Source organism: Chiroxiphia lanceolata, chromosome 3 (genome assembly GCF_009829145.1).
Source record: "Chiroxiphia lanceolata isolate bChiLan1 chromosome 3, bChiLan1.pri, whole genome shotgun sequence".
Taxonomy (NCBI): domain Eukaryota; kingdom Metazoa; phylum Chordata; class Aves; order Passeriformes; family Pipridae; genus Chiroxiphia; species Chiroxiphia lanceolata.
Window position 1 is genome coordinate 65,104,702 of NC_045639.1, and position 19,309 is coordinate 65,124,010.

General features: G+C 37.2%; 1 protein-coding gene across 8 annotated transcripts in view; it reads left to right on the forward strand.

The window, feature by feature from the left end:
• Window positions 1-19,309, forward strand: part of TBC1D32 (TBC1 domain family member 32) — a 79,709-nt gene that overhangs the window by 48,937 nt on the left and 11,463 nt on the right. For all 8 annotated transcript variants that reach the window (XM_032683088.1, XM_032683094.1, XM_032683096.1 and 5 more), the window contains 2 exons: window positions 6,906-7,031; window positions 13,498-13,581. In XM_032683088.1, the coding sequence (XP_032538979.1) occupies window positions 6,906-7,031; window positions 13,498-13,581 (210 nt within the window). The remainder of the gene's footprint in view (window positions 1-6,905; window positions 7,032-13,497; window positions 13,582-19,309) is intronic.

Below are 19,309 nucleotides of genomic sequence, written 5' to 3' on the forward strand. Positions count from 1 at the left end.
AGAGACACTAGCAAGTGGATATTTGGACTCATTGCATCAAAAATTAATTTATTGTAATTTATACTGGTAAAATTAGTAACTGAATTGGAGTATTGGAGTAATTCCTGCATTTCATGATGACACTTTGAGTAAGTAGACTCACTCCAAAAGTATATTTGTACTTGGGGAAAATCTGTAGTGCTTCACTGTTTACAACCATCTGCACTGGTTTTGCAGATGTTAGGTATTTGTCTATGTGGTATATGTGTCTGTCGGAAAGGATTTATAGAAAAATAAACTTACTTGGCTGTGTATTAATATGCACGAATTCTTTCAGCCAGTACTCAGAGTTTGAAAACTATTGGTTAGCAGTATATTAATGATGCACTTCTGTCTAAGATAATTAATAGCGAAGCTTCAAATGATTTATGTGAATCATTATTTACATGTGGAAATTAATTATGCCATTTCCACTTGTTTACACTGCAGTAAGACACCTGTTGCTTTTCTTTTGTTTTAATTGTTCAATTATTATTTCATTAAGATAATTTGAGGAAGTGGTTTTCAAAGAATGATAGTTCTTTATCATTCAGGAAACAACTATGAAAAAGTTATTTTTTTACTTGTAATATTAACTATAGTGTAGATTTTTAAAAGTTAAACTCTTTAGAACTCTTTAGAACTCTATTAAGCTGTAATAGTCACTGTTCTGTTTGCCCAGATGATGTTTTCCTTTTCTACTTCTAGTGCTGCAGTTATGACAGTTGGTAATGAGTGTGGCTGAAGAAGTGTCCATAAATGTTCTGCAATGATGCATTCACTTCTTGGCATTTCCCTAAACTTAGGTATCCCACCATTCATTAATCTTACTTTCTTCTGGACTCGTACAGTCCTGAATTGCTGCCAAAAATCTTTGGTAATGTTCTTAAAGTATTTTGATAATTTATCTCAGCCACTGTTCTCTGAGTTCTTTGCTTTGTACTTCTAACTTAAATGGGAACATGCTGCCATGTTTCTGTTTTGGTTTTGCTGGGGGGCTTTTTTGGGTTTTTTTGTTTGTTTTGGTTTGTCTGTTTTTGTTTTGGGTTTTGTTTTGGGTTTTATTTTTAAATCTGATCTCAGCACTGTTTTTTTAATACCTCTTTGAAACTAGCAGTTGCTTCTTAATTTTTATTCTAAACTTTCTCTGTCAAAGAATCAGCTATATTAGCTTTCCTGTTATCCCTTGTAATTTCACAGAAACGTCTTTATCACCTGCACTTCTTTGACTTGTCCTCCTTTTTATATTTCTCTCAATATTCATGTATGAGACTCTTGTCTTTTGCTTTTAAGTCCACTAAGTTAATGAAAGATGAAAGAGCAGTAAGTAAACAGGTCTATGAGAACTGTACATGGGGCTTCCTAAATTATATATCCTTATATGGATTTGTTTTCATGTAGTAGTCAAATACAATATCATCAGGTTATTCATTATCTCTCAATTTAGATTTTGAATAAGAGACACAGGGATTTACAGATCTTAGTTTCTTTGTCACAGAAGAGCACTTTTATCACAACGCATAATCAGATGAGAAAGGGTTTGTTGCATTTCTTATGTTTTCTAAAACATTGATGAATTTTCCTAGGTCTTACTTGCTTTAGACACAAAAGCTAGCTGAAGAATTATTTGAAGAATTATAAAGCAGTATCTTTCAGGGAAGGAGGTCAATTTAAACTTGCAGTTATGGTGTGGTGGGTCAGATTTCATACATGTAGGTAACTGTAGCTTATTTATAGTGCAGTTTCATAGCTTCATAAACTAGTAAATGTGATGGGTTTTTTTTTCACATGACTTCACAGAGCAACCAATGCTAGCACAAAGCAAGGGATGGGATGGCAAAATATAATCACATATGAGGAAGAAAGCAGGAGTACAGCAGATTAATTAAATTTACATTAGTTTCTTTTCACTCATGATATATTTAAAAGCTCAGTAGCATCAGTAGAGGAAGGTCTTACTCCTTTTCTTCCTCACTTTTTCTTTCTATTGACTTTTTTCCCCTTCCTTCTGCTGTTCCCTCACCTTCTGTCCTTTACCCCATTCAGCAGTTCTGGTATTTCTTCAAGAAAAAAAGAAAGTAAAGTCATTAATTTAGGATAACTAGTGAACTCATTTAATGACATACCATAAAAGAGAATAAAGAAAAGCAGAACTTTTTTGTTTTGGCATTGCTGTATGTTTAGAACACCTCTAGTGGTAGTGTGAAAGCTCACGCTCAGTAACAAGTAATGCAGGTAGCCGAGGGCTGTGTGGTTGTTTGAGTTCCAGCTCTGTGATAATACTGTTGGGCAAGTTATAGTTGCATTCTAAATTGTGAAAGTGAGCTGGTGTTTATTTGCTATCATGAGGTTTTTGGAAGCAATTTTCATTCAAAAAACCTCCCAAGATTCTCTCTTTTTTTTTCTTCTTTTTCTTTCTTTCCTTTGTACTACGATGACCTGCTGACAGAGGTGGTAGTCCACATTTAATGACAAGTTAGGGAAGCAAGTGGTTTACCTGGAAGAAAATGAGAAGCAGCAAGTTTCCACAATATAACGCCAGTTACAGAATGTAATGGATGTATTAAATACATGACCACTACAGAATCTTGGTTGCATGGATCTTAAGCTTGTTTCTCTGTCATTTGAGTTTGAACATTCTTGTGTTCTCTCTGAGGATCCTAAGTCTTGCATCCTCTTTGACTGAGAGAGAGGAAGTCCACTGGTTATATAAAAATGATTTCCTATTTTCAGTAGGTTGCTTGCCACTCACTGTTCTGATGACATGCAGAACACATACCTATCTGCGTTGGTTATCTTCCAAGTTGCTTAAGATCCTTTTGTATTAAATATTACCTTCCCAGAGGAACCTTAAAGCAAGTACAGTGGTCCATGGTATTTAGCAAAAGTTCAGAAAATACTGTTAATCCTGCAACGTTTGTTTCCTTATCCTGTTGTTGGAGCATAAATAAACATTGTAGAAGGTTACATGTTTAAACAGTACAATTTTGGATTCATTGACCCTGCTGGATAGTAGCGTGTGCACATTTCAGCAATCACAAAGATTTAAGCTTGTAAAACCTATAGGAGAGGAAGAATATTAGACACAAACTGCAAAGAAAAATCTAGGGATCATACCAAGAAGCCAGGAGGGGGCAGCAGAGATGCCATGAGCTTGAAATCCTGCTTTCTTGAGAGGATACTTTTTAGTAGTTTTATTTCCTTCAGAGGATTCAAAGTTTCACCCTTGTCTCTGGTGAGTTGACTGATTAAATCTTAGCTTGTAGTTTCTGGTCCTTGTCTGCCAAACTGATTTAATGCAATCCATTAGGAAGTAAAATAACTATTTAACTTGTACAGAGGAGTGTTGCTTTGCAGTTGTAAGATTTTCTTCAATATTCACCTGTTACAGAAGTAACAGAAAAGGGCAGAAAAAGAACTAGAAATCCTGCTGACAATACTGTAAGAGTTAAATTCTTTTTCACATTAAATTTTGATAAATAGGCTGTTCTAAGCGTCAGTGCATGTTATTTGGAAAGAGACTGAGGACTAGTTATTTGAGGATAACAGAGACGTTTCAGGTTAATTAATTTGGAATCGTTATTAATTATAATAATTACTATAATAAACTTATTTTGAAATGTTATGTATTGTATAATAATTTCCAATAACAGGGATACAATTTACTAATTATAAATCATTAGGGTCTTAGATGAGCTTAAAATAAATTGTATGCAAAATTGGAATTCTATTGAAAATATTCCAGTAATTTTTAAAGAATAAGATAGTTTGAAAATAGTATTTTGAAACTGAAATGCTACAAAGAAGAAAGTAACAGCAAATATTTTAAATAGCCGTAGACTGGCTCAAACAATTGTTACGTTTCATGACAGAATTCATTTCTGTAGTAGAATGTAGAAATGTAGAAACAAAGAACAAAGAAGAGCTTGCAAGGTGTGAAGAACCTTCATTCCTTAGTTAGTAGTAGTGTTGGCTACAATCCTTTCATAATGATGGGAACTGCGTGGTCCCACAGCAGAGGGAGTGTGTACAGCTGGAGCAAGTGCATGTGGATTTACCTCCTGGTAAAGATGGTACAGATACCATCTTTTTATATTTCCCCTCAAGTTGACCAGAAAGTATTTCATAGCAGCATCAAGTACTCTGGGAACCAAGCTGCCCAACGAGAGGCAGTCTAATTGACTGTTTCCATTTTGTAGGATTTTGATCAGTTTTATCTTGCATATGTTGCTTATGGTAAGAAATTATGTCCTCTTTGATTTCCCAAAGCATATGTATACTTTATTTTAATTGCTATCTTGCATATAATTTTCAGTGCTCAGCATCATCATGCTTAATGGTAGCTTGCTAGTGTTCATTGTTCAGTGTGAATTCCAAGATAGACATTTTGTTTGCATAAGATTTTTTATTTAAAGAAAGAATTCTTAAGGCTTTAAGTACAGACATCATACTGTTGAAAGACAACTTAATGTTGTCTTGTATGATTACACATGGTAGTTCTGCATTTGTCACTATGGTTCTGTTTTCAAACTTCTGTGAGTGTCAGCTGTTTGTGAAATTGAGTCCCAGAGACTGTGAGATTTTATTCTAGAAAACTGGTAAAGTATGTGTAATTTCCTCCAACTCAGTGGAACATAGAAGTGAAAAAAATTGCTTCTAGCCAAGAGAGAAGAGAACATACTTTCCTTTTTGTCATGGCATCAATGACAATTTTAACTTTGAAGGCATGTCTCCCTATTGTAAAGAGATAATGTGTCTTTAGTAGCAAGGTAAGAGTAACATTAAGGAGCAATCTTTGAAATTATTTCTTTTCATTAAAAATAAATATTTCATTAAAATCTTTTTCATAAACTGTCCCACAAAGTTCTTTAATAATCAAGCTGAACATGTAATGAAAAACATTATATTTGTGCCTCATATATAACAATTATATCAAAGACTGTGTTTTAATAATGCTCAGGTAAAAAGTCAACCATTCAGAAGTTAAAAAGAATGCTTAAATTATATTGTTTCAGCCTCTGACAAGACCAGCAAAAAACCTGTGGCTCTGGGCTGGAGCATGTTGGGTACACCTAGATTCTTCAGAAAACAATTAAAATTTCTGAGTGTCTCTAAAAGTTAACACAAAACTTACAAGGGGACATTTCAGCAACAGCAGAAGTATACTTTTAGTCTAATGTTTTGTCCCAAATTTAAGTCCTTATACTAATGTTGAGAAACACTGGAGATTATCTGCAAAGCCATTGCAAGAATTCTCATAACACAAGGAGCCCAGTATATTTTTGGCAAATTTACTTGACAGGTGTCCTAGCAGCCTGAAGGCATACACATCCAAAGCAGCAGCATCTGAGGGAAACCTTCTTACAGAAAGAAGCAGAAATTTTCTGTGGAACACTGTTATGTTGCTGTCTTATCGTGCTTCATTTCATGTTCTACAATACTGTGCTGCCATCTCACTAGGGAATGCGGGGCTGGAGAGTAGTGCCGCAGAAAAGGACCTGAGGGTCCTGGTCAACAGCAAGTTGAGTCAGCAGTGCCCTGGCAGCCAGGAGGGCCAACCCTGGGGGCATCAGCCAGTTGAGGGAGGGGATTGTCCCTCTGCTCTGCACTGGGGTGACCTCACCTTGAATATTGTGTGCAGTTTGGGCATCACAATATAAGAAAGATACTAAGCTATTAGTGTCCAAAGGAGGGCAATGAAGATGGTGAAGGGCCTTGAGGAGCAGCTGAGGTCACTTGGTCTGTTCAGCCTGGAGAAGATGAGACTGAGACTTCCTTGTGAGGGGAAGAGGGGGGTCAGGCACTGCTCTCTTCTCTGTGGTGACCAGCAACAGGACCTAAGGGAATGACCTGAAGTTGTGTCAGGGGAGGTTTAGGTTGGATATTAGAAAAAGGTTGTTCACCCAGAGGGTGGTTGGGCACTAGAACAGGCTCCCCAGGGAAGTGGTCACAGCAACAGGCCTGCCAGAGTTCAGGAAGTGTTTGGACACTCCACTCAGACATATGGTGTAACTCTTGGGGTGTCCTGTGCAGGGCCAGGAGTTGGACTCAATGATCCTTGTCGGTCCAATTCAGTATATTCTATGATTTTGTAATAGGGAAAGCAAAAGCCACACACACAAGCAAAGCAAAACAAGAAATTAATTCCCTGATTCCCATGGGCAGGCACACCTTTAGCCATCTCCAGGAGAGCAGGGCCCCATGACACGTAACAGTTACTTGGGAAGACAAATGCAATTGCAGAATCAATTAGGTTGGAAAAGATCTCAGAGATCATTGAGTCCAACCTTTGACTTAATACCACCATATCAACTATAATCCTGTCAACATCACTCCTTTCCTTTTTCTTCCCACCACTTCATATACTGATGGTGTCATATCATGTGAAATATCCCTTTGTTCAGCTGTCCCAGCTGTGTCTCCTCCCAGTTTCCAATGCACCCTCAGCCTCCTTGCCAGCATGGCAGTATGAAAGCAGAAGAGTCATTGACTCTGTCTAAGCACTGCTCAGCAGTAACAAAAATGTCTCTATATTATCATTGCTGTGTTCAGCACAAATCCAAGACATACTCCCATCCTAGCCACTGTGAAGAAAATTAACTCTACCCCAGCCAAAATAAGCACAAAAAACCATCAGTAGCTAGAATGAATATTTCTGTTTTGTATAAAGCAGAATGTCATCAGCTTTAGGACTGCTTCTCCAGTTTAAAAATTCTCTTAGGATAAGGCATATTTATGTCATTTCTTTTTCCAAAGGTAAGAGTTCTGCCAAAACTACCCATGGCAATGGGGTTGGAGCTAGATGACCTTTAAGGTCCCATTAAACCCAAACCATTCTATCGTTGTATGATCATTGCAGAATAACACTAATTTTTAATTTCTTCTAGATAACGATCTTGACAAGCTCTTGACACTCTTGAAAAGTCCAGAGAAACCAACTGGGTGGACAGAAAATTATAGAAAACAGTTCTGCAAAGTCATGAAAGCCAGATCGGATAGTATCAGTGGACCAGGTGAGTATGACTCAATAAGTTTAACAAAGGAAGCAAACAGAAGACCACTAGTAAGCAACTGTTCTTTAAAATTTCTTTGAGGATTGCATTATCAGTACAAGTAGCCAAAAATTTTGTATTGATTTTAGAAACTATTTCAGTGGGATTTTCCCAAGAAAATAGGGTTTGTGCTTTATGTCCTATTTTTTTCTCTTTATGTCTTTATGACCGTAATCCCTCTGTGTTTTAAGTGAAATTTGTCACAGAAAGAGGACTCAAATGTGAGTTTTTGTTTTAGATCTCTAAAGGGTCCATTATTGACATGCTGAGAAAATGAAAAAGAGGGCCTGAAAGAAAACACGTGTTTCTCAGAGATCAGTGAATGACTTAAAATGGGTTGGGAAATTATATTAAAAACCAATTTCACTAAAAAATTTCATAATTAAGCCATACTAAACATCAAAGAACTCACTCATTCACATTTTTCTTAATTTTCACGTTATTTTCTAGTGACCAGTGTGGTCATGCAGGAGCATTGGTACAGATCAGTTAAAAAAACAAACCAGCCAAAGCAAAAACACTGATCATCCATATGACATAAATTGTCAGTGATCAGACATAATAATTCATTTGCAATACCATATAAACTTGTGCAGCAAAAAAGAAGCTAGGTGTTTTCAGAAATTGCTGGCTTCCATTTTCATGAGAGTTACAGGCTTCATCTATCTAGCAAGGGCAAAAGGACTCTAGCCGATAAGTTGTCAGGGCTGATTGGGAGGGCTTTAAACTAAGTTTGAAGGGGGAAGGGGTTGAAACCAGGCTCTCCAGAGATGAGGCTAAGGGTGGAAAGCCAGAGTTAGAAGTGATACCAGCAGCCCAGCTGAAGTGCATGTACACCAATGCACACAGTGTGGGTAACACACGAGGAGCTGGAAGCCATCGTGCAGCAGGAAAGCTGTGACACAGTCACCATCACAGAAACGTGGTGGGATGACTCGCATGACTGGAGTGCTGCCGTGGATGGCTACAAGCTCTTCAGAAGGGAAAGGCAAGGGAGGAGAAGTGGAGGGGCAGCTCTGTATGTTAGAGAGTCTCTTGACTCTGTAGAACTTGAAGTCAGTAACAATAAGGTTGAGTGCCTGTGGATCAAAATGAAGGGGAAGACCAAGAAGGCCAACATCCTGGTGGGAGTCTGTTATAGACCACCCAACCAGGATGATGAGGGTGATGATTTATTCTACAAGCAGTTGGCAGATGTCTCAAAATCACCAGCCCTTGTTCTTGTGGGCGACTTTAACCGGCTGGATGTCTGCTGGGAACTCAACACAGCAGAGAAGAGGCAGTCTAGGAGATTCCTAGAGTGTATGGAGGATAATTTCCTGCTTCAGCTGGTAAATGAGCCTATGAGGGATGGGGCCCCGCTAGACCTGCTGTTCACAAACAGAGATGGGCAGGTGGCAGATGTGGTGGTCAGAGGCCATCTGGGGCACAGTGACCACGAAATGATAAGAGTTTTCAATACTCAGGGATGCAAAGAGGACCATCAATAAAACTTCTGCCCTTGACTTCAGGAGGGCAAATTTCAGCAAATTCAGAAGACTAGTTCAGAGGATACCTTGGGAAACAGCCATTGAAAACAAAGAGGTCCAGGAGGGATGGACTTGCTTCAAGAAGGAAGTCTTGAATGCACAGGAGCAGGCTGTCCCAGTGTGCCGAAAAGCGAGCCAGGAATTTAAAGGAAGTTAGGGGAAAAAAAGAGAGTTTACATTCTATGGAAAAAAGGGCTGGCTACTCATGAAGAGTTTAGGAATATGGTTAGGTCATGTAGAAAGAAAAATTAGACAAAGGCACAATTTGAACTCAATCTAGCCACTTCTGTTAGGGATAACAAGAAGTACTTCTGCAAATATATCAGTAGCAAAAGGAGGGGCAAGGAGAACCTCCACTCTTTGTTGAACATGAGGGGAACATAGTCACCAAAGATGAGGAAAAGGCTGACATACTTAACGCCTTCTTTGCCTCAGTTTTCAACAGTAAGACAGGTTGTCCTCAGGGACTCTCGGCTTCCAGAACTGGTAGACAGAGACAGGAAGCCGAATAGCCCCCCCTGTAATCCAGGAGGAAACAGTTAGTGACCTGCTGAGCCACTTGGATCCTCACAAGTCTATGGGACCTGATGGGATCCATCATAGGGTGATGAAGGAGCTGGTGGAAGAGCTTGCCAGGCCACTCTCCATCACCTACCAACAGTCCTGGCTCACTGGGGAAGTCCCAGATGATTGGAAGTTGGCAAATGTCACACCAGTCCACAAAAAGGGCTGCAAGGAGGACCTGGGAAACTACAGGCCTGTCAGTCTGACCTCAGTGCCTGGCAAGGCTTATTGTGGCCTTTCAGTTCTTGAAAGGGGTCTTATTAAAAAGATTGGGACAAATGTTTTAGCAGCACCTGTTGCAATAGGAGAAGGGGTAATGGTTTTAAACTAAAAGGGGGTAGAGGTCCACTAGGCAGAAGGAAGACATTTTTTGTAATGAGGGTAGTGAACCACTGGATCGGGTTGTCCCAAATGATGGTAGATGTCCCATCCCTGGAAATGTTCAAGGTCAGGTTGGATTGGTCTGTGAGCATCCTGATCTAGTTGAGTATGTCCCTGCTCATTGCAGAGGCATTGGGCTAGATGACCTTTAAAAGTCCCTTCCAATCCAAACCATTCTATGATGCTGTTCCTTTTTTTAAGAAAAGTATTTAATTTCTGTCTTTATTATGTCTAGCTAAAGAAGATTTGACTAACTTTGTTCTTGCATTCTAGTCTTCCATAGTCTTACCTTGTTAAGTATGAGAGAGAATTCTCTATGTTGTGATTTCAAAAAAAAACCACATCAGGGTAACTGTGTTAGATTTCAGTTCTGAATTGATCCTCAGAGGAGCCTATTCTTCTCTGTAAGAAGAACACAGATTCTCTGAGCTCAATTAGGTGCTTTTTAATGTGGTCCAAATCTTCCACCTTGAAGATCACTCAGATCTTGACTCTACCTGTGGTCTGTTCTTGCTTTTCAGTATGACTGCTTTAAAAATACTGTATTTGCAAAAGAATTTTTTAGAATAATACAAAAGAGTTGTTTACCTTTTTATGTCCTTGATTTTTCAAGGAAGCTTGTGTCAGAATTAGGGTGGAACAGTGGGTCTTTCATGTTACAGAGGAAGAACAATTGCAGATCAAAACTTCTTTCTTCTGTCCCCCAAACCAGTTTGGAACCATTTCCAAATTAATATCCTGTACACCATGTTGAGTGCATGTGAATGTGCATGCAGATGTGTAAAGATTATGGCATTTGGGTAGGATTTCAAAGGTTGTTTTTTCCATTAATAAAGGAGATTTGCAACCTTTATCTCTAATGGAATCACTGACAACATTCTTATTATCTTGTTTTCTTCTTTTCAAAGAAAATGCAGGTTGTTCCTTTGTCATTTTAATGTACAGTAATTGAAAGTCCTCCTTGTTTTTGCCATTAAGAGTGGAATTGCTAACTGTGTTTTTCATACATTCATTATACTGAAGCATGGTTGATGGAGTTGAAAATTTCTGACACTACTCATAAAAGTCATCGGTCCAAGATTTTCACTCTTGAATTTTTAACCTCTAACACAAGTCAAGCAGAACTACTGGTAACTCTTAAGAGAGGGTTTTTTGCATTTTCACTTAAACACCTTTGAAGCATCTGGACATACATAGAATATGATCCAGTATAGATCATGGAATATGATCACAGAGTATGATCCAGTAACACTAGTTACATTAGAGGATTCAAAAAAATCTGATACTTTTTGCAGTTTTTTATCTTTTTGACTTAAAACTTTCAGACTAGGGATCAGATAACCTGTGGGGTGAAGTCACAGCCCCACAACTGAAGCTTGAGGGGTTTGGAATATTACAAAGTGTTGGGCCGTTTTCCATGAGAGCAGTGGAGCTAATTAGATAGTTCCCATGGACACAGCCTTGAGTTATAAAGAGTACAAGGATAAAGCTGTTTGGCTGAGTGCAGGTGCTGCATTCCTGGGTGTTTTTGTAAGAATATGTTTATGTTATGTGTGTGGGAAAATAGAAGTTAGAGAACTCAATAAAAAAGCTGCCTGCTGCGCTGAGCAGGCAGACATCTCTGTCTCATCCTAGTGTGTCTCATCATCCTAGTGTGTGTGTCAGTGTCTTTCTTCCCCCACAGACCAAGGCCTCCGACAGGTACCCTATGACAATAACCTCTCATGGTCGTTACCCATTAAAACAGTTTTAATCGCATCAATTTTTTCAGTCAGTGTTCTGATGCAGTTTTAAAGCCATTTCAATTACCTTCCTTTCGTACTAAAGAAAAAAAAATCCTTTAGGAATTTGGATATTTTATGAGCATAGTGCAATGATTTAAAACTCTTTCATTTATTTTGTATATGATTATACATTCCTACATTAAAATTCTCTTTATTTTGTGTGTGAATTAAGTTTGCATTAGGTGATTGCCAGTCTCCTAAAAAGTTCAACACTAATACAGCCAAGCTACCATAATTTAAGAAAATCAACATTTTCACCAAGTTGGTAGGCCACATAAACTCTGCATGAGAATTTGGGCTTTTACGGCAATACTGACTGTACTGTACAATGAACCTGCTGAAATTTCTTTTGTCTACTTTTCCAGTTATATGAAGAATCAGTGAAACAGTTTCCGTGATAGTGTCCAAATGGTAGCTAAATGATTTAGTATTAGAAGACAAAAATTAAAATAGCTACTTGTCATTTCACATGGACATTCCTTTGGGAGAGACAGTGTCTTGTGAAAATGCTCTATTTATGAGCGTATGAACCACGTGTGTTTTGATAAATTCTTATTTGTGTCTTCCTCTCTCAAACTTGATTAAAAGCTTTTCAAAGATCCTGACAGGCACTTAGATAAATACTTTCAAATGTTGGAAATGATGATTTAATGTCAGTATGTTAGTTAAAAATGGTTGGAAGAAGAGTTAATTATCTTTATGTTATATTTTTTTCATTGTTTTTCTGGCATAACAAGCATCAGACTGTGGGTAGAGGTTCTGTCTTTCTCCTCCTCCTCATTCCTGAAAGAACTTGCTCTGCAGTCTCCTGTGATAGTTTTCCTGTCAGTGAGGCAGATTCAAGAGTTTTCTAGTTTTCTCCATTCCACCTCCACCACAGATTGTTATACCTTACTTGTGCTGCTACAGCTGCTCATACAGTTATTTGCTTAAATGGTGTAGTGGAACTAGATGATCTTTAAAGTCCCTTCCAACCCAGGCCATTCTATGATTCTGCGAATTATTTAAGACCAGCAAAACCACCTGTGGGTGCATGGAGTTATGTGCAGGAACAGGGGAATAGGAGCTGAAGCTTCATTGCTATTAAATTGAGGTGCTGCCAAGGAAATGGTAACATGCAGCCTGTAAACAGGAAATCCCATAAGTAGCAGCACTTGTTGCACTCTAAATACACTCCCTTGCTTTGCATTATTGTGAAAAGAAGGTTTTATCACTATGCTTTAAATCCTGTTTGTCAAGATAACAACTGTTCATTGTTCTTATCTTAAATTCTTAGTAAAGCTTACCTTCTATAGGCCCCCTCCATGCAGTATGAGTAAAGGCTACTTGTATCCTTTGTTTAAACTTGTATGATGTCATGTGCTCAGTTGCCGTAGCCTCAGACTTGCAGAATTGAGGTATCGGGAACAGTTTTGGTAATGATTTGTCATTGAGAGTTCTTGTTAACTTCCTGGCTCACTTCCTCTCAAAGTGGGAGATAAGATTTCCTCCCATAGTGAACAGATGTCAGCATCTCACTCATCTGTGCAGTATCTGCAGACTCAAAAGTTCCATAGCAAGAACTGAATAAGAACCTTAATGGTCATCGCTAAATACAGAATTCCCCAAAGGAAGTGTTCCTGTTGCATAATTTTAAGTGAATAATTTTTATCTGGTGATGGTTTATCTTGAGGGGGGTTTATATTGTTTTTTTGTGTAAACATCGCTTAAAACTTGGTGTACTTTTGTTAGCATAATTTTGTGGTGGTGTCAGTTTTTTGTTGTTTGTGAGTTGGTTTTATTTGGGGTTTTGTTTATTTCCTGTCTACATACAGAGACAAATATGGTAAAATATTATAGTTTAATTATAGTTAATTTACATTTCATATTGAAACCATGTGACAAATTCTGAAGAAATCCTTGGAGGATATAAAGATAATATGGAATTCTCTTTCTGCTTACACTGAATATATTTTGAGTGAAGCCATTAAAATTTAATTTAAGTTGGGAATGGTGTTAGGAATGCAAAAGCACAATGCGTGCTTTGAGTTGTTGCCCCATAAAAACATGAATAAATACGCAGGAATTGAAATAGCTTTACTTTCTCACGTATTGTCATTTTTTTAAGTAATGTAGTTCCACATTTTGTTCATTGCCTCTAATGTTTTAATGGGTTTTTACATTTTGCAGTTTTGGCAGAATTAATTGAAAAGTTCGTGTCACATCTTTCTGAAAGCCGAACAGACTGTTATTTCAGCACAGGAAACTATAAAGGTCAGTTTCCTAATAATTTATTGCCATGCAGCCTCTTCATATTTAAATTACTTTCCTTCTAAATGTAACTGTAGCATTTTGGGAGTTGTGTAAAATGTTCTTTCACAGTTCAGAAATTCATTACTTAACTGGTGGGAAATATCTCACTTTGGACCAAAAGGTAATGTGCTTTAGTAAAGAGTACAGGTAATTATTAGTGATAGGCTTTCACATTTCTATATGTGTAAGGGAAAAATGGAGATGCAGAACAGGTGAGATTATGATTCAAAGTATTTGTTGACAGCTATTATAGCATGATTTGCAAAGCTGGTGGCATAAATATTTAAGATGGTGTAAGCAATCTGGCACACCTTTTGAAAGCCCCACAATATATAATCAACTAATAGGTATGCAATTTATATAGCATTAAAGGATATGTGTTAAAGAACTGTTATTGTTGTCAGAGTAATCTGAGTGTTAGTTTTTTACGGATGTCACGCTTACAGCCAAGAACAAAGGATGAATGATAAAGTTGATTTATTCTGAGTGTAAAGTAATGCATTTTAATTCTTTGAAGCACTGACAAAACTAGAAGATATAAAAGCAATGTTAATATCTGCTGGAAAATGCACTTTTCATTCTTCACTGTTTGTCCAGGACTCTTCTTAGGTTGTAGTTCAGCCATTTAGAGTACCTACTGTGCAACTAACTGTGGAGAATTAAGACTGCTTTGGGGAGAGTCTGTTATTTATACTATTTTATTTTCCTATCCATAGGATGCAGATATAGTATCCTTGGAGACTTCAGGTTTGCCTTTGAAGTTTCAAAGCATAAACCCCCTTTAGTAATTTAGAGGCTCTCTTTCTATGTAGTGGCCTTTAGCGTCTGAAAGGCCACTACAAATTCTGCAAACAGAATACCCTCAATTTTATTTGAGAATCTGTCTCTTTGCTTAATGAAGAGAGTTACTGAAGTGACACGTTTTATCACAATTTTATTTTTTCTTAGAAGATCCTGGAAGTGTTTCTTGTTGTCCTGCATTAGATTGTCATTTACTTTTCAATTTCTTTTGAGTCAGAATGATCAGTAAAATAATTTCATGGACTCATAAGGCTTACTAATTACATATTTCTGACACATCCTAATTCAAGCAATTATTTTGATTTTTCCTTTAAAAGCTCACAAAATGTCTTTAAATGTTGTAAATTATTTATTTGACATGTAGACTGCCCCTCTTGTTCCTTGACATGCATCTCTTTCTTTAGTTCCAAGTACCACACATTCTCCAGTCAAATTGAAGGCCCAGGCGGGATTTTCTTTTCTGCCTTGGGGAATGTGTATCTCTCATTTCTTTGGAGAAAAGTATAGCCTGCAGACCTAACTTTGCAAGATTATCTTAGTGTTTCCTGTTGAAAAAATAGGAAAACCCATGTGGTTTGAATAAGGGAAAAACCTTCTAGAGGAAGAACAAACATCTATGGAGCCTCCAAATGGATGCCTTGCCCAGCAAATACAGCAATTCTGCTCTTTCTTAATCATGATAGCTAAGTGCTTCCATACAATGTGAAGAAACTCTAAGGAAAAGAAGCAGTAGGCCTTACTCTGTTCACTTAGATGTTGAATACCTTAGTTTTAATCCACTCTTCTTAACATTTTGGTCAAAGCTAGGATTTAAAACACGTTCAGGAAGGTTGAACCTAGATCTTCTATTTAACTGATTTCACCATAAACCACTGATTAGGTGCATTATTTATCTAAAATTTAATGCCAGCTTTGAAGAAAGACCACATTTGAAAATCCCGTGACAGTTACATACATTGAATTAATATTTTAGGACGAAATATCCCAAAAAATAGATACAGAGATAACATAGTGAAAGCCTCAGTTCTTGCTTTTCTTGAGCTTGACAGATTTTCTTTTCATGATAAACAACTCAGTCTGTCTGATACTGCTTTTTGTGTTTTCTGAATGGGCATTATTCAGGCACCATTGGACACTAATTCTGGATAAGTTTGCCTATTCAAATATCAAATAAAGACTGCAACATTTAAAGGGTTGTCTGATGAGCAGTTTTCATGTGCAAATGCTTTTCATATTATATGTGCTTTAATGAAGACAAACTTGGAGATAGGAGAGTGAGAAGTCCTCTCAAGGATAGTCAGTAATCTGATGGTAAGAAACTGATGTGAAATGTGGGCAAAGGGCTCATGGTATCTTATTGTGTTCTTTCCCTGTCAGCAACACCATCAGCACAGACTTTTTTGTGTAGAGTTCTCCAGTCCAGCAGGGAATGTTACTCAGTCAAACAGCACTTGTTTCATCAAGGGTTTCTTTTAAGTTTTATAGGAAAATATTTATTAAGATTTCATAGCACCTTTTTCAGAGAGGTGTAGCAATAAGGGTTGACCAGGGAAGCTAGTTTAGGGCAATAAATTAATGCTGATTGACATGAAACAAAAGTCTAGCTCTAAAATTGAATCTATGATCGTACTCCACTCTGAAATAGTAAAAGGACTTGATTGTAAAATTGGTTGTATGGCTAAATTCACACTCATTTCAGGTTCTCCTTTACATCTTAAAATATACAAGGTGGCATTCCTATGAGGGTAGGGTAATGCACCTTGAGTACCCGAGTCTGCATTATGCTTCCTGTATTTGTACTGGAGAGACAAACAAAACACACTCAAATTTTTATCAGACCTTATTTGTTTAAAATTAGGTTTATCACTGATTGAATAACAAGTGATCAAATTTCTGTGCATTTCCCACAGTTTTCTGCTAATCTTCATGAAGCGTTGCAATTTCTTCATAGAGAATTATTGAATGACATATTATTTCACAGTATCTTTTTTGTATGCTCATGTGTAAGAGCTGTCTAAGCTAAATCCTAAAACTGCTGTTACAATAGAGACATTTTTCTGTATTAGGTAAAGTTAATAAGGAAGAAGGTAACATCTTCCTAGCTCCACATCCTAGCTCCAAGTAAGCCAGACATGCACTTGGCAATTGCACGTGTCCACCATTCTCTGAAATAAATTTGGGTCTGAGGAACTGAAAACAGTTTCTGATAGTTGTTTAATGAAGACAAGTCACATTTTTCATGAAAGTGAATTCAGTACAGCACAAAGATATTCAGTGTTTTATCATATTTCTTGGCATGAGAAATTGATTATCTTAAAAAATGACAGCTTTGTAAACATGTAGCTAGTTGTAATTAGAATAACACAGTCATCCATCTGCTGTGGAACCCCTCAGGATTTCAGTCTATTATAAAATTGCAAATATGGAAAAATCAAATTAGTTTGGGTTGTTATCATTTTCAAGATGAGAGAAGGAAAAATCTGATAAACCACTATGCAGTTGCAATTTTTAATTATAAACCAACAAAAATCTTACATGAAGTTTACTTGCTACTAGCAGCAATGACACTGCTGTGATGTGGATTGATGACTGAATTTGTGTGTTATATGTTAATGATCTCTGTCTATTCCCTTTCCTAGAATTAATACTTTCTAGTTTGCTTTCATTTTTCGTTCTTCTTAATAAAACCCAAAATACTGAAAACCAAATCATTGATGCATAGCTGTAATAGGCAATAGAATGGCAAGAAACTGAAATTTGCTATAGTATAAAATACTATACATTATGCCTTAGGGATATGAAGTTCCTAAAACAACCTCCTGCTCTTTCTGTTAGCAAATTCCAGTTCAATGCAAAAGAAATCTTTTGTGGAAATGTCTGTTTTCTCAAGGTTTCAACAAACCCATTTATCAGAGAAATTACATGTGCAGAGTCATTTGATATGTTGGTGTCTGTGCTTTTTAATTGATCTCCACCATATGTTGCAGACTGCCCAAACTTGGGAATGCTGCAACCTTTTCTGATTGGCAGGTTTTTTTGGTAACTCTGCTTTTGCAGATGCCCTTGCAGTTGAGTCTTCTTTTTCCACTGGACTTTGTGAAGCAGCTCCTCCAGGTACTGCCAAAGGGACAGAACCTCAGGGACTTCAGGCCTTGGCCATAACACTCAAATGTCACGGTGTGTTCCTTCTTCTAGATTAGGCTTAGTTCTCCAACTGAACAAAATCTCATATGAATTTCCTACCATTTAATGAGCTCTAATCTTTGAGGGATCAGGTGGGTTGAGTAACGAACTAAGAAATTTTAAAAACACCAGTGGGAAGGTATCAGTATAGAGCTGTTCAGAAGGAGTAGCAAATGAGAAATACAGGTTTTCAACCCCAAATTGGTCTTAAAGGGAAGGAAAAGGAAGGACATTCTTACATTCTTCCTGCGTCATTTGATTAATCAGCTTCTTTAAAGACTGTTCTCCACTTTAAAATGCTGTCAGCAGGAAGCATTTTTCCCATTGCCCGTTTAGGTAATGGATTGAAAGCGTGGGTCATTCTTAATGAGGCTGTTGCCAAAAATAACTTGAGTGTTTGTTATGACCAATACATAAAGAAGCTCTAATATGAATATTTTGATTTTGTACTGTTATGACAAGCGTACTGATGACATAACATATACGTTCAATACTCAGGGTGGAATAGCACATGAGATTACCTATCTCTGAGAAGCCAACAACATTCTCCAGCAAGTACTCTTGGATGTTGTTTGTATTGTCTCCATTGGCAGTTCAAATCCAATATAGTAATACTTTTCTTTGAAATAAGATTTTTTTTATAGACAATTATATATTCTAAGAAGGAATATGAGATTCAGACTGTCAGAAGTACTCTAGATGAATAGCCTGGTGGAGGAGGTGACACCATCAAAAAATTGTAGCAAATGACAGAGCAGAACATAGAGAAACTCATGACTTTTGGTGTGCCCCAAGTGTTTTAAAATAGAAAACTTTCATAAGAACATCAGAGAGAGGATGGATACTGACAGAACATAAAGATTTATATTGACTGCTTGGGCACCTGTCCATGGGTAATGTTTAGGTACCTGTTGAAGAATAAGAAAAAACCTGCTCTTTTTTAACAAAAAAAAAATAAATTATGAGTTCCACAATTTCAGTTTATATGGACCAAGCCAAGGACTAGAGATCTGATAGCAAACGTACCTACTACATACTTGTAAGATTTTTGAAGCATCTACAGGAATAATGCAGGTGGCCCTGGTTATCCTGGGATTTTCAGAATCCAGAATGCTTGCAGAATAGTTACTTGCATAGTTCCTTTGAATCAAAAGTCTTTTCCATCCATACAAAGAAAACTAATCTTTCTGAACATCACTGAAGTTAAAATTCAGCATGCATTAACATTTTCCAAAGATCATTTATGTAGACATAAACACATTTGGCCAGGGCATCAGGGAGTGAAAAAGTTAAATCAATAATGTGAGAACTTTAATAATCTTCTTCACTGAACACAAAAGGAAGCCAGTGGTTTCTTTGGGATAATAGCACTTTAAACAGGGAAATAAATATTATCTAAAGACCATACAAGTTCTCTGAAATATGCTGTAAGCTGTTTCAGCTTGGCATCCTGTCATTTCAGTATGAATGCAGTGTGGCCCGTTTTCTGATTTAAACACATAAAAGATTCATCATGGTAAGAGGGAAAATGAATAAGAAAGCAGTCTTCCATATAAGTTGTAAAGTTGATTGAAGTCTAGTCTGATCAGAGAGAATACTACAGGACTGTGCATGCCTGTAGAAATGTTTATAGCTAGAGATCGAGTTCAATAATTATACGTAGTTGCCTTTGGAAATCGTGCCTTATGGTGGTCTGGTTTTGTGC